The sequence below is a fragment of the Morchella importuna genome, assembly GCF_003444635.1.
Source record: "Morchella importuna strain M04M26 chromosome Unknown Morimp01GS006, whole genome shotgun sequence".
In the NCBI taxonomy this organism is placed as follows: domain Eukaryota; kingdom Fungi; phylum Ascomycota; class Pezizomycetes; order Pezizales; family Morchellaceae; genus Morchella; species Morchella importuna.
In genome coordinates, this window is record NW_025763403.1 from 301,272 (window position 1) to 317,233 (window position 15,962).

The following is a 15,962-nucleotide window of genomic DNA, read 5'->3' on the forward strand; positions in this document are numbered from 1 at the left end:
TGAATATAGAGATGCATGGGGAAACACACTACGATGTCGTTATTCATCCAAAATGAATACAAAAGCCGTATTTGGTAAACACAGAGCTCCACCAACCATGGAAATGAATCATTCGATTCGTGTCCCACCAAGCTAATTTCGGGCAACGAATCAATTGATTCATTTCCCGAGGACGCTTGTGGGGGAGGCACAAAAGATTCGTTTCCATTGATGTCTTTTCTTGACGCCTTTCCTTGATGCTTTTCTTGATGCCTTTTCTTGATGCTTCTCTTGATGCCTTTTTCGCTGCCATTTTTGGTGCTCTTTCCGCTGCTGGACCGGGGAATGGAAATATATTCTCTCAGAGCCAATGTCATATTTCAAATGTGCAGCGCGTGATATATCAATCAGCGGGGTAGCTATAGGCGATAAGAGATGCCCCCAGGTTCAACCCCGACCCTTGTATTCTTTTTATTTGTTAATATAAAGTTATATAGTAATGTGTTTATTAAAGTAGCAAGTGGAACTTAAGATTCGTTTCCGGATTCGTTTCCCCATAGTAAAAAAGATTCATTTCCATGTTAAAGGATATTTCATCTCACAAACACATTCCCGATGGTTCATTTCACACTGAATCTTTACTTGCATAAATGATAGGTACCTATAGTTCTATGGGCTACCCAAATGCTGAATTCTTCCTGTGGGCCATGGCGGATGTCTTCAACGTGTTCCTTCTCCTAAAGAAAGCGAATATCCCATCGGGAATGCAGTTGACAATTATAAGGAGAAAAAGGCATCAGGGTGGATGTATGTAGCAGAGCCTTGGCGTTCCGATTATGGGGAATCTGATGAGTATGAGTCTCAGGATGAACTGTAAAATATAGATTAAAAATTCTTTTATTGTTCACCCTACTCTATACAACTATATTGTATTATTTGATATATTTCGATCGGTTTTTTTTTTCTTACTGCGGCCGTTTGCGCCATGGGGCGGCGCGGTGCCTCGCCGTTGCACTCCCCCCCCCCCCCCCGCGGGCGAAGTGGTCTCTGAAAGGGTCGTAGGTTGATGACATCTGCCCAACGCTATATAATACCCACCCCCCCCCCCCCGGATCCAGTCCGGAAAGCCAGCACCCCCCCCCTTCCACACTCACAAGGTACCTAATCAATCAAACACCCCCCGCGACAGGGCCCCACGCATCGTCACCCCCCTTGTGGCGCGCGCAGGTGTACTCTCATCCGCCCAGCTGCTGCCATCACTCTCCTCGCTCTCACCGGCATGGTTCCCCGCCAGCGGCGGCACAGGGGAGAAGAACCTACTCGCATAGCGAGCGGTCCCTGTCGGCGCCGAGGCACCGAAAACGGCAGGGGAAGTGGGGGCGCCGAACGCGCCCCCCGGCGACATGGGCGGCGTGCTCCCCGGTGTTCCCGCGAACGTGCTCGCCTGCGAGGCGGTGTCGCGGGTGGGGGCGCGGGCCGAGGTGCGGCCGCGGGTGCTCGAGCTCTGGGGCTTCTTGCGGCGGCCGCGGGCGTCGCGGTGGGGGTCGTATGCGGGGCGCGGGGAGGTGCCAGTGAAGAAGGCCCTCGTGGCGTTGGGGGTCACGGCCCTGCCGCTGGGGCCCGCCGCCGAGGCGCGGGGGCGGCCCGGCACGGCGGGCGGGGTGCTGTACTGCCGCCAGCCCATGTTCTTGACGATAGTGCGCATGCCGCCCTCGAGGAAGGTGTATAGCTGCTGCTGCTGCCTGCGGTCCTCCTCGCGCTGCTCCTCGTGGCGCTGGCGGGCCTCCTCGCGCTGCCTCTCGCCCTGGTCCATCCGCTCCGTGAGCCCTGTCATGACGTCCACCTGCCTGTTGAGCAGGCCAACCACCTCGGTGTGGCGCTGCCGGTTGCTCTCCTCGTCCCGGTCGCTCCTGCTCGACAGGTCGGCAAGGGATACGTAGACGCCGTCCAATGCAGCCTCGTGGGTCCTCTGGCCCTCCTCCACCCGTGATAGCCTCCGGAGGATGTGTGCCAGGTTGGGAGCAGGATTCTCCGCCAATGCCGGTGCCGATGGCGATGCTGATGCCTGCCCGGAAGGCTCCACGCGGTGGCACTGGACGAGGGGTTCCTGGGCCTCGTCGATGGTCAGGTCGATGACTATGCGGGTCGACGAGCCCTGGCTGGAGTCGATGTCCATGGGCGTGAAGGCGACACGGGACGGGGGCTGCGGCGTGGGGGACCCGGCCTTGACCTTTGGCTCGACACCGCGGTTGTTGGGGACTGGACGGGGGGCTTGGGCGGGGGCGGTGACGGGGACGGGGATGGGGGCGGGGGCGGGGGCGGGGACGCCCCTCTGTCTCTGCGATGGTGCCCTGCTGTACTCGGGTCTGCGGGTGGGCGCCATGTGTCTGTGGTGTTTGCTACTTGTGTGTTCAGCGTGGTCGGGACGGGCGGGCACTCCCCGTATATACGTGTGAAGTAGCACTGGTACAGTTCAGCTAGCTGGCAGTTCAGCCCTGCCTTGGCTGCCCGCCTGAAAGTGTTAGGCTGCCACCATCAATCATCCCATCCCCCGTGGGGCAATGCCGGCGCAGACTCGATGCAGGATGTAACATCACCTGTCGCTGCCCACCAATGAGAGAGTGGCTGGTCTGCTCGCCTCCTGCCCGTTGCGGACGTCCCAAAAATATCCACCGCCTCGCCGCAGCGTGTCCTAATTTGGGACTAGAGTATGCAGGTATGTACCGGGCGTTCAGCATAAGTCTGAAGAACTCGATCGGCCGGTTTTGCTTTAGAACGGAGGGTATTTATCTTATCAGATTCTTCAGACTTTAGGTGGGCACCCCGGTACCTACATAATTTAATTTATGCGCAGAACCTGATTCCGGGGCCTGTTCCTTGCTGTGAATAAAGCATCAAAGGGCCACTAGCTGGGACCTGTGCTGTGCTCTACACACATACATACTAGCTAGGCACACATCGATAGGTAGGTAGGTAGACCACCAGCCCTACGGCTCGAGATGAATCCAGAGAACGAACCCAGCCCCAGCACAGCCTACCGTTTAGAAGATCTCTATTCCCGAGCGATGGGAAGAAGCCAAACAACTACCCCCCGTACAAAAGCTATGTTTCCCATCTGGGAGCCCTCGCTTAATCCCGTCCCGACCCGCAGCGGGTAATGAGCTGGGCCGCGCGGGTAAGTAAGCCCTGGCACATGGGTATGGTTGGGGACACCCTGAAATACAATAGAAACGCTCATGAATAATAATGTGACAGGCGGCGATTTAGTTTAATCATTATGGTGGCAATGCTGTATCCCTAATTTACTTGGGGTGATTTGCGTGAGAGTTACAAGAAATGCCACTACAGAACCTTCCTCCATGTGGCCCTTCGTCTGTAATGGACACCTAACGCTAGTAAGTAGACTTCAGTCATATAGGAAGATTTTCTTGAAAACCCCCCTCAATTAGACCTAACCCAGATTCCGCGGGGCGTAAAGTAACGCTCGTCACCCCTCCTCTCGCGTTACATTCCCAACCACAGCTATTTCTCTGAACAGCACACCACAACATCAGCGCCAAGAGGTGGTGAATTTCGGGTACAGACGAAGGGATCGGGATAGATATATGCTTACTAATTGCGGTATATTACTGTATTAGGAAATCACGCGCCTAAGTCTCTACCATCCATTTCGATTTATCCGCCCCTGCCGATGACCCGCGTAAACCCCGCCCCCCTAGACTCTGCGGTAACATAGTCCAAGCCAGATGCATACGCCTCCAAAATTCCCACGCAATGAACGTAATACCTAGGAATGAGATGAGCCAAATTTGATGATTATGTTTTTTATAACGAGTTTTATTACCTACTAATTGATTAAGCTGTTGAAACCAAATCCAAAGCTAAAGGTGTAGTTCCGCGAAGCGCCTCAAAAGAGTATTGACAGTTGGCCGAGCACCACTACCTCTCGATAAAATTTAATTCAGAGTGAAATTCAGAATAGAATATTACCAATTGATTCAACGACCCCAGCCCTTCCTGCAGACGACATTTTGTGTTCACGTGCACCAAAATCACGTTCCGCCGACAAAACAGATCTAGCACATGCATCCACCATCAATTGGTATGCAACCAGGTCTATATATCATGTGTTGTCGAGCACTGCAGCAGGAAAGTAAAACAATCAGTCCCTCCTATTACCCCTGAATCCTCGCTCCAAAAAGAGCTTGTTGGAGTTGCTTTGGTTTTCCGCACAACTCCACAATTTGATTACTTTTGTGAGAACACCATAGATTGCGGTAAGCCTTTAGGGTACGGTGTCGGACAGCCAAAACCAGCCGGCCAGAGCAACCGCCGACTCCCCTTCACCCCATCGACTTTCAACAACGCAACACTTGTCCAAAAATAATGTTCTTTTGTAAAATGAGTCTAATCATGGTTGTAGACATACCCATAAAAGGAGATTTAAAATAATTAAGAACTGGCTGCACTATGACCTCTCAAACATTTGATGCAATCCGCCCGAAAAAAACATAGGTGTGAAATAATAACTTTAATAGCTTTATGCCAAGGCAGCCACATTAATTGGGATAATTCTTACCCTATTCGGATGATTCGATGATTATTATTACCTGATTGGGACTAGTTTCTGGCTTGAAAAGAACATGAGGGTTGATTTTGACTGTCTGGCGCTGTACCTGTACGGATGAGTAGTGTACGCACGGTTGTGCGTGCAACCCATAAAAACCCGCAATCCCTGCCCAGGACTCACCTCGTACAGATGCCTCCACCACCATGATCACCTCCACCAGTGCCTGCGGCAGCACCTCAACGCAGCACATCTGCTAGTAGTGAATCGAGCACCAAGTCGGCATCAAATCGAGTACCTGAAACACCTCCCCCGCCGTCTGTACCAAAATCAAGCATTAAATCCGCAGGTAATTGTGGGTATTTGGACCTCCGTCACCAGCAACCCCCCCCCTGTGTCGAGAATACAAGTGATATTATATGACTAATGATATGGATTACTATTAATTAGGGCGTTTTTTTTTTTTTGTTTAATTCATTAATTGTCGCCACTGCCTAACATAAAGAAAAGAAATGAAGTAACCCAATTTAACTAACAACTTTCTTTTGTGCTATCCTCATTCTCTCTCTCTCCCTTATCGCGTGATCTTCTATCTCTTCGTCTGTATAAAAAACAATATATACCAAATCCCTAACCCCCATAGTATCACCTCTTTGACCGAGCGGATTCTTCCCAGCACAGTCCTTTCTTATTGTCAAGTAGTCTTCTTTCTTCCACCATAATGACGCTGGTCTTTTTCCTTTCTCCAATATCGTGCATGTGATATGATCCTTCTCAAAGTGCTTAGTACTAGTATGGTTGTAATGGTGAATCAGCAAAAAACAGATTTCACCAGGACAAATCCGCGCGCCCAAATGTTCAAATTTGTCTCCCACGCTCAATACCTCGTCTATTGCACACAAAACCTCATCCCGCTCCCATCAAAATGTAACATGTTTTCTTTTGCCGACTAGTAAACATGCAAAATATGATAGATCATCTTTTACCACCTATTAGGCGTCTGAAATATTACCTCTCACCTTTCAACGCCTAGTAGGCATCCCAAATATGACACCTCACCTCTTCATGCCCTACTGCCTCCCAAAACATGACCCACTATGACGAATCTGCCGAAGTCCTATCGCTAGCCCTGATTTCGCTAGCGAATAACGTCAGGTTTGATATTTCGAGGATCCCTACCTACTTATCTATCTATTTAGCACTCCACCTGATGTATTCCTGTCTATCTGCCTACCTTCCTCTTTACACCTACCTCAATACCTACCTCCTACCTACATCGAGAGATACCTCCTACTTACTTTGACGCGTATCTTCTACCAACAGCAATGCCTACCTGCTACTAGCAGTGACACCTACCTCCTACCTGCAGCAATGCCTGGATAGGTATTTACCTACCTGTATTTTAATGCCTGTACTGATACCGATACAGATTGCTAAATAGCAACAAATCGATGCCCAAATCAACACCAGATTACATCAAATTGGCAGGAAATTGACACCCAAATTGACAACCAAAATGACATCAAAACGTCGACTAATTGCACCAAATCGATACCTAAATCAGCATCAAATCTACGCTCAAATTGACGATTGACGGTGCACGAAATCAACATTAATTAAACTCCTAATATGTAGGTAGATAAGCAAACAGATTTGGAGTTATCAAGTCAGTACGCAGACAGTCGGAAATGGAGATAGGGAAATTGGGAGACAGGAAGTATACACAGAGGTAGGTAGTAGATCGCTAGTAAATATCATGATTTGCATATAATTAGATAGTAGATAGATAAATGGATATATTTGGCAGTTGAATAGAAACCATGTCCTATGTTGTGTAACTGTTGCCGAGTAGTCATATACTGTCAGCAAAAACTACGAGCAAAACCTGTTAACTGGGCCGAACATACTAGTGTCGAGACGGTGTTGGACAGCATTTGGCGAACTTCTCTCTATACATGTCATTACGACATCATTGACAAAGTAATTCAAAGTTCTCGTGACAGAGCACCCACATATCAGTATTCAGTTGAGTAATTGCTTTGTAAAGTCTGAAGCGTCTGAGGTAGCTGCAGCGCCCAGGCGTCAGAAAATTAAACTTCATTTTTTGTTGATTTTGGCAGCGAGTGATTTCATATGATTCTGAATTGTCATTTTGTTTCGGGAAATGGTCAGTATTAAGTTATAATTCTGTAATATTTAAACTTGTATTATTGTAGGCCCGATTCCTTTACCTTGATTTTTGATGCTACGCTCAAGTCGAAACAGAATCCCAAATTTTGGATCCTATTCTATTACCCCCCTTCTAATACAAACTAGTAGCTTGAGTATGATTATTGAAAAATATAACCACTGAAAAATACCTCATCCTCAGATAGAAACCCTCCTTGTATAGTCTCTTATGCTTCCTCAAGCTTCATTCTAATTCTGACACCTATCCAACTCCGTGAACCTTGCAATTGCAAATCATTATGTTGTATTATAGTATTGTTTTAGTTAATAGACTCAGAAGAGACTGCAGCTACAAGCCGTACTTTCATTCTATTCCAGATGAGATATTTAGGAGTAAAAGTACCGTCATAAGAGCCTAATACTTGTGTGGTAGAACCGTACTACTGTAACGGACTCATTTTAACTGTTCAGTATATGATTACATATAGGGCCCAATTACATGCTGAGAGATATTGGTACAGGTGGAAGGCAGTTGAATAGTGACATGCAAGCACTAGCAGTATGGTTACCTACCAGGGGTAACAGCAACTAAATCCTGAACGTTAGGAAGTGGATCCATTCATTGGAGTAACGACTGATGAGTTAATGCTTTGCGAACGATTAGAAAGCCGACCAGAGTGAAGCTCTGAATGCTTGAAGATCCTCTAAATTCTGTAAGTATTGAAAGTTTGTCAGTAGTGGCAAGGAGCATGCCTGGGAAGTTTACAATAAGTGAGAGCTCTACAGCAATTGTTAAGCTTATACTTGAATGGCAGTTCATTCATGCAGGCCCTGTATGAGTGGCAACATAGGCTGCAGGTGTTACAAAGGTTTCGACTAAGGTTGGTTGCTTTTAGAATCAAAAGCATTCACTAACGCTTAAAGAGAAGCGAGGTAGCGATAGTATTGCTTCCCTTCCGCTAGGAGGCATCGTCGGAATTTAGTAAAGAAATAAGTGCAGAGAATTAAGTACACTAGAGTATAAGTACTCACGACCCTTCCAAAGCAACTATCTGATTTTTCTGGTCTTTAGAAAAGTTATCAAGTATTCTACTCGGTAGCAAAGTCCTTAAATATTATCGACTCCTAGCGATAGTATCTTTGAATAATCTGCAACCTGATTTCTATCTTGCACGGTCACATCTTTCTATTTGATTCTAGCAATACATAGAAAGACCATTGTCATTACAATCCCCACACACTACACAATACCTTTCTATACTTATCATTCCATTACTCGACCGTCCTCGCATCACCCCCCATCACTCATTTTCTACACTGTCCTTTGGTTTTAGAACTGTGTTCCGTGATTCCTGTAACACATTCCCTCAACAATTCTAACACATTTTTCTTCTTGGTTCTAACTTTTGTGTACCTAGGTCTACTATTCCCGACCGAGGTCAAGCCTGGGTAAAAGGCCTTGGGTTGGATCCTCACTTTTGCTTTAGCGGGTTGGGCTAGGTCCTCCGATATTTTGGACACGGGTGGACCCATTGCGAACCCTGCTATATAGGTCCCTACATCATTATAGTCCGATCGTTTTGATGTCTAGATTTGATATCCACCACCTAAAACCCAGGCCATGGCTTTAGGCGCTACACCAAGAGTGCCGCTTCTCATATGGTCACGAGTTGAAGGCAGATATATACATCCAAAGAGGCGGACCTCACCAGCGAGCTCGAACTGAGCGAGAGCTTAACTATAAGTTAGTGAATCCCCACCAGACAGCGTGCAGTACGACAGAGGAGCCTGCGAGAAAAGCACCGGGGCATCAACCTTCGCTTCCAGGGAGACGACAGGTTGGTTCGGCCCTACATGACCGGATGAGGAATATCTCCGGCGAAACACAAAGCTTTTGAGCAGTGACCAAAATATACCATCGCGTACCGCTCCACGCAAAATTTAATTTTGGTGACAACAAGTGCGGTACCGTTGGTATAAACCTCTAAGATATGCTTCACCGGGACTACCTATAAAAACCATTCCGGATTTGGCTCGATCACCCTTAACAGAGGAACGCCCACAAAGGCCTCAAACCGTTCCCTACAGCCATCCGGCTTTACATCCTGCCCATACTGCCCTAGAAAATACAACACATCCCTCCCTTCATCTGTCAGCCCAGCCCACCCCCCGCGCCCAACGCCATGATGAATACTCACGATGCGGCCGAAAAAACCACTGCCACTCCCTGGGAAACCCTGGAACCGCCAGATTCCGCTCACAGTGGATCGGCATGATATCGTAGTCGCTGCAGTCCGCCCCTGCGTTATGTCTGCGCGCCTCGTTATTATGAAAGCTATTCCGAGATTGGCGTTAGTGCTTGTTCAAAGCGGGGGTTTCGTCAAGGGAGTTCTATTTACGCCGCCGCCAGCCTCGTGCTCGCCGTTGGGGCGCCGGCTGCCTCGATCTCGATTACTCGTCTTCTGCGGCACATCACACGGTGGGTGGCCAGGTCCTTCCCTGGGATCTCGTACTGACAGATGCTCGATATCAGCTCCTTTTTGAAACCGCAGAACTTCTGGAATGCGTTCAACTCGTTTGCCAGTCCAAAGGCGCTACAGAGAAGATTTTCGGCAGCGAAGTCTAAATCCCATCAGCCAGGCCCGCAGCAGTTTGTGAGAGAGAGAGCGGGGGGGGGGGGGGGGTGGTGCAAACCGAGACGGGCGAGGTCGCCGAGCGTCGTGGGAAAGCCAAACACAGGTTTATTCCGAGCGTTGTGAAGCGGCGCAATAAATTCGCTGTGGTGCCGGAGTTCACTGTTGTAGCGGCGGGCGAGCTCGTTGTGTTCCCTTCAGTCCCTTCAGTAAGCTGCTCAAGCAGGGGAACCACGAGTGCTATGTATGTACTCTGCCGTCGAGGACTGGAGGAAGAAACTGTGTTCGTCCTCCAGTTCCATGAGATCTACCAAGTTGGTCTCAGCGGTGATCCCCGACCGTGCCTCTTCCCTCCCGGAATCCATCCTTGTCTTGATGAGGTCAAGATCAGCGCGAATGCTTGCGATGTCTAAGGTGATGTTCTTGAGCTGGCGTAGGACCTCGTCGTTGCTGTTTGTAGTGGGTTGTGGCGCCGCGTTCTGGGTGCTGGCACGGGCAAGCTCGGCAAGGAGGTTGGCGACATTGGCGGAGATGGCCTGGGTGTAGCTTGCAACCTTTTTGGCGTTGGTCCCTTGGGCGGACATGGCGGGTTGTGAGGCAGGGCGGGGCGGAGCGGGGGGGGGGGGGGCAATGGTTTAGTATGAGGTGCGGTGATTTGGGGGGAGGGGGTGGATGCTGTGCTGTGCTGCGGGGTTGCAAATTGGAAACGGTTGGAGTTGTGAATACATATCGATGGGCGATTGACTAAGCGGAACGTCGTACAAACATATTGGCCAATGAGGAAGAGGTTGCGCTCCGTACTATATACTCTAGCTCTGCATGATACGAGCCCTCCCACCAAATTTAAAAGACCATCATGTATACATACATATCCTTTCTTATATAAAGTCTCAAGACTTGGCAAACTTAATCAAGTGCGAAATATGCTCCTTGCGGCGTTATATTAACTATCTACACCTTCTCACAAATATCACATCGTTTGTCCATTCCTTACGAGGCTGCCAGAAATCACGTTACCTCACCTAACCCACCGCAATCCCGTTCCCGACCAGACCGCCTTCTCCAGCTCCCAACGCCAAGCCTAAAATATTCCCGCCTTCTGCCTTCTGCCCGTAATCCACCCCAACTACTACCCACAACCCAACCCTCTCCTCCCCAATTGAAGTAAGACGACCCCCACACCATGCACCGATCCACGCAATCACAATGAATTAAACAAAAAAAAAATTCCACGCAATCACAGCTCATCACTCGACCACCACGCACCGCACCCCCGCTTCCGCCCGCTCATCCCCTCTGCCCGCTCTCCATTCCATCAGTCTGACACTCGATTCCTATCTCAGATACCGGCCCCCGTTCAACTACACACATACCGGGTCCAATCATACACTCTCACTCGCTAGTCCAAGAGCCTTACATTTTCAAGAAAGATATAGGATATTAACTAGCACTATCATATCTCAATTACCTCCCTTCTTTATCCTCTTGATGTTCCTGAGTTCATCTTGCAACAGTAGTACACACGGCTAATTTGTTCCCCCCCGCTCTTCCAACCTACAGGGTTAGGGTTACAATCTAACGACCAAGGGATAATATCTATCGAGGCCGCCTATGCCAGGTAAACCAGTACAGTGTCAGGACGGTTTTGTGCATTTATAGCAAACATCTACCGGACTTCACACGATCGAAACTTCGCTTGGTAGTCACCACATAAGCGTACGAGCATTACCTTTTCACCTGCAGTAATTGTACAGCGTGGTCTCCTAGTAATACTTTGGGTGTCGGCAGTCATTAGGGACTGATGATGTTGCGGAGAACAGCTTGGGAGTGTGATTGATTCTCCAGTTAGAATACTCAGGTTTTGATCAATGGAGAGAGCTGCATATGCAGAGCCAAATACGCGCTGCACTGACTGTTGTAAGGGAGTAAGGTTCTGTTCCATATTGTTTCTCTTTGTCCGTCAGGTATGATGGCGATCGCGTTGTTGTTGTCCTGTTGGTTGCGACCGTGAACGCAGTTAATACTACTCAATTGACTATCAAAACCACTACTAGGACATTTATTTGTTTGAATCCCATTCCACTGGCACTATTTTCTCCTCAAACAATTTGTTTAACTTTTGCTCTGAAAACTCTCCCAAACGCTTCAAATTTCTCTCAATTTTCAGGTTTATTGCAAATTTAGCTGAAGCCCGCTTAGCTTTCTTTGGATTCCTAGATCTCCATCCTGCAGGACTAATTCTCTCTTGATATTTTTTTCCCTCCGCTTTTTGGCTCCCAGTTATCAGATATAGCAGATATTAGTAATAGATGTAGAGAGAGTACATATCCGAAGGCTTCTGATCCTTTATTTTCTTAAGTGCGTCATGAACTTCTTGATGTTTTGGATCTTTAGTAGCCAAATGGAGGAGATGTTGCCAAACAGCGATGTGGGAATCAGGCCGGTGACTGCAGTCTTTAAAACACGCTGGGCACTCCTGGAACTTTGTACTGTTGTCCCTCTATTTCTCATAAGGGTTTTGATTTTGAACTGGAAGTGGGACTGAGGATTTCAAAGGCTTCTTCCTGATTCTGCCTGTAGCTGTATAGACATTAGGGGTAGCCTGGGTATTTGGCTTTGGGGTCGGCATTGTGAGGTTGAGTTGAGATGAGTGAGTGAAAGTGAACATGATCCACATTATAAAGGGTAGTTAACGTGAACATGATTCACATACAAAAGTGGCGGACGCCAACATGATTCGCGACAACAGCACGACCACCAGCACCCCCAGCGCGACCACACCAAAACGGTTTTGGGGTGCTCGGCGCAGCCCTCTGCGCAGCCCTCGGCACATAAGCGGATGCAGGCGCTCAAAACCTTTACTTTCTCATTCTCGCCCTCATGGACAACTTACTTGCAGCATGCAAACGCACTCGATATCGGACGGCCACAGCAAAGCCTCTCTAGTACTGCATATACGCGAAAATCGCCAATATGCAGTCGACAGACCCAGCCCAGTGTGGGAAAGAATGAGTATTAGAAAATCCGTGCCCGGTAACAAGGTGGTATCTGACGATATATATAGATTTTGCAATAGCATATCAAATAAGTGTGTTCGGTACAATGAGATACAAATGAGTGTGTTCGGTAAAAGGACTGTGAGGAATACGAGTGACGGATTGTGTTGCAAGGATGGTCGGGTAACAGAAGGACAAGCATAGAAATGTATTGGGTAGTGTGGGTGCACGCGGTGCTACCACACTAGTTGTAACGGGGGTCTATGGGCGTAGGGACTATAGTGCCAAGGAATACAACCGAGGCAAGGACGTAGCAATAGGTATTCTTGGCTATGGACTATGGGATGGTTCTACCTGGTATGACAGACCAGTCGAACCCTATGAGGAGGCGTAGGACAAACGTAGTATTCGTGGAGTAAATACAAAGGTTCCGTGAAGAGAAAAGGAAAGGAAAGGAAACATGAAAAGGCACGAGGCAACGCCCCCTTATATATCCAACCCCTAGTCCATTGATGACTAATCCTCCGCGTAACGGAAACCGAAAGAACATAACAGAAACCCCATTACAAATCATAGTTCAACTGCGCAATGCTTCCTCTTCACGATCCAATCCATCATTCTAGCCGGAATATAATATTGCCGTTACAGACTACGCCCCCCTCTAAGGCCTACCTCCTGGTAGGCTTAGGCTTTCGTGGATAACGTTCGTGGAATCGTCGAATAATATCAGGTGAATGCTCAAGGTCCGATAGCGGTTGCCAGGAAGCATCGTCATACCCTCTATATCGTACCAAATACTCAAATCTTCCCCTTCGCTTCCTAGAGTCCAAAATATCCTCGACTTCCCATTCTTCTTCTCCTTCGATCTCAACCGGAGGTGGTGGTGACTGCTGTTGTCCAGGCAACGGATTGTCTACTGCAGGCGACAATAGTGAAACATGGAATACTGGATGGATCCTCATAGAACGGGGAAGTTCTAATTCATAGGCATAGGGGTTGATAATTCGCTTAATACTGTAAGGTCCAATACGTTTCCAATCGAATTTCTTGGAGGGTCGCTTTGTCAAAACATGGCGGGTCGATAAGAAAACTTTATCTCCTATATTATAACGAGGGGCGGGAGAACGATTCAGGTTGGCTGATTCTTCTTGGATCTTTTGCGCTCGGAACATTTCGCTTTTTAGTAACTCCACTATATCCTTCATTTCTCTTGCAATACTGTTGGCCTGATCTTCCGCCGTTGTTCTACCATGTTCCAAGGGCCCAAAAGTCATCCTGGGATTTCTTCCCGAGTTGGCGTAGAAAGGAGAGACCTTTGTTGTTTCCGAAGCATGATTATTTGTTGCAAACTCAGCCATTGCTAATAGTCGAGCCCAATCGTCCTGTTGATACGAGACATAACTTCGAAGATACTGTTCCATTACGGCATTGATCCTTTCAGTTTGTCCATCAGTTTGAGGGTGGAAGGCGGTGGAGAATCGTGGGGATATTTCCAGGCGTTTGCAAAGCGACTTCCAAAATTCTGCGACAAATTGTGTTCCTCTATCGGACACGACAGTATCAGGTAGTCCATGTAGCTTCCACACATTATCGATATACAGCCTCGCTACTTCTTTCGAATCCACCTCTTTAGTCGTTGGTATCAAATGTCGCATTTTAGTTAGTCTATCAACAACAACTAGGATCGCAGTATATCCATCACTCTCAGGGAGGTCAGTAACAAAATCCATCGAAATATCCGTCCACGGTCCATCAGGTATTGGCATTGGGCGAAGTATTCCATAAGGCGCATTGCGTGGTGCCTTGCTACGGGTACACACATTGCAATTCCGAACGTATCGATCGACATACTTCCGCATTTGTGGCCAATAATACTCTCGACTTAAGAGTTCCAATGTCTTTGCTCTACCCGGATGGCCTGCTGATAGTTTATCATGGTATTCTTGTAGGAGCCTCAGCCGGAGGTCATTATCATTTGGTACATAGAGTGCGCCTCGATAAAGTAGCCGACCATTACTGTCTTCCGTACATTCGGCAAGTGAAATTTTATTAGAACGGCGAACATCACTCCGAAGCATCGCGAGGATTTCGTTTGGGAAACTATCAACTTGGTAAGCTTTTGAAAATAACTCCTCCACAGTGGACATTCCTTCAGCGGATTCATTTGATAAAGAACCCGCGAACAAACTTAGCTTTGAATCCAAATTTTTTCTCTTCAGAACCACTTGGCTCTGATGCGTCAACCGTTCATCCCCCTCTTTAGGTAGGTCACCTGACCTTCTAGTCAATGCATCTGGTTTTGCTCCTTGTTTTCCCGGTCGAAATTGTATGACGAAATCGAAACGTGAAAGAAATTCAGACCAACGAGCTTGCCGGCGATTTAACAATTTTGTCGTCATGAAATATTCCAGGTTTCGGTGATCGCTGAGAACTTCAATAGGGAATTGTGCTCCCTCTAGATGATGTCGCCACTCTTCGAAACATCGTACAATTGCTAGAAGTTCCTTATCGTAGATTTCATAGTTACATTCCGCAGGGGAATGTTTCTTGGAAAAGAAAGCCACCGGATGTAAAACTCCCTCATCATCTCGTTGTGATAGAATTCCTGCTGAAACATAGTCGGATGCATCGGTTTCCACCACAATCTTTCGATCCGGATCGAAATGAACTAGTATGGGCGCTGTTGTAAACATCTTTTTCAAAGCTTGAAATGCTTCCTCCCTTTCATCTGTCCATTCGAATTTTACATTTTTCTTCGTTAGAGCTGTAAGCGGGGCAACAATTTTCGAATATCCTAGAATAAACCGTCGATAAAAATTTGCGAATCCCAAAAATACTTGAACATCATGGAGGTTCATCGGTGTAGACCATTCTAGAACATCGATAACCTTCTTTGGGTCCATTCGATTGCCATTTGGGGTGAGGATTAAGCCGAGATATTTCGTCTCTTGAACCATAAATTCGCATTTTTCAGGTTTGAGATGAACGTGATTCTCATCAAGTACTTTTAGAACCTTTTGGATATGATCCTTATGTTCTGCAAGGGATTCGGAATAGATGAGAATGTCATCTAAATATGCTGTCACAAATTGATCGAGATAGGGGCGTAGGATATCGTTGATCCAATGTTGGAATGTAGCTGGAGCATTCGCTAATCCAAAGGGCATTACCGTATATTCAAAATGTCCATATCGAGTTCGGAATGCTGTTTTCCATTCGTCTCCCTCCGCGATCCTGATCTGATTATATCCCCAGCGTAAATCCAACTTGGTATAATATTTTGCTTTTGACAATTTAGTTAGGGTTTCCTTCAATAATGGCAATGGATAACGATTTTTAATCGTAATTGCATTGAGGCCCCTATAATCGACACATAAACGGAGAGTTCCATCGGCTTTCTTGACAAATAGTATAGGTGCTCCCGCTGGCGATTCACTATGATGGATGATTCCCTTGGGTAGATTCTCTTGAAGATAGTCCCAGAGTGCTTTCAACTCGGTTTGGGATAGGGCATATATTGGTCCCCATGGTGGTTGTTTGCCTTCTTCCAATACTATCTTCATATCGTGGAACGGTCGATGTGGTGGGAGGATTGAAGCATCATATTCTTCAAACATA

The 15,962-nt window shown here is 47.5% G+C and overlaps 2 protein-coding genes across 2 annotated transcripts; both read right to left on the minus strand.

The window, feature by feature from the left end:
* Positions 1–1,144: 1,144 nt before the first annotated feature.
* On the minus strand, positions 1,145–2,362 carry LAJ45_02982 (uncharacterized protein; the record flags this gene model as incomplete). The annotated part of the gene is made up of 2 exons (XM_046112573.1): positions 1,145–1,783; positions 1,844–2,362. The coding sequence occupies 2 exons, from the start codon at positions 2,360–2,362 to the stop codon at positions 1,145–1,147; spliced, it is 1,158 nt and encodes a 385-aa protein (XP_045974062.1).
* Positions 2,363–8,302: 5,940 nt separating this feature from the next.
* LAJ45_02983 (uncharacterized protein) lies at positions 8,303–9,932 on the minus strand (the record flags this gene model as incomplete). The annotated part of the gene is made up of 7 exons (XM_046112574.1): positions 8,303–8,448; positions 8,531–8,565; positions 8,792–8,858; positions 8,914–9,050; positions 9,115–9,337; positions 9,410–9,543; positions 9,601–9,932. The coding sequence occupies 7 exons, from the start codon at positions 9,930–9,932 to the stop codon at positions 8,303–8,305; spliced, it is 1,074 nt and encodes a 357-aa protein (XP_045974063.1).
* Positions 9,933–15,962: the final 6,030 nt, after the last annotated feature.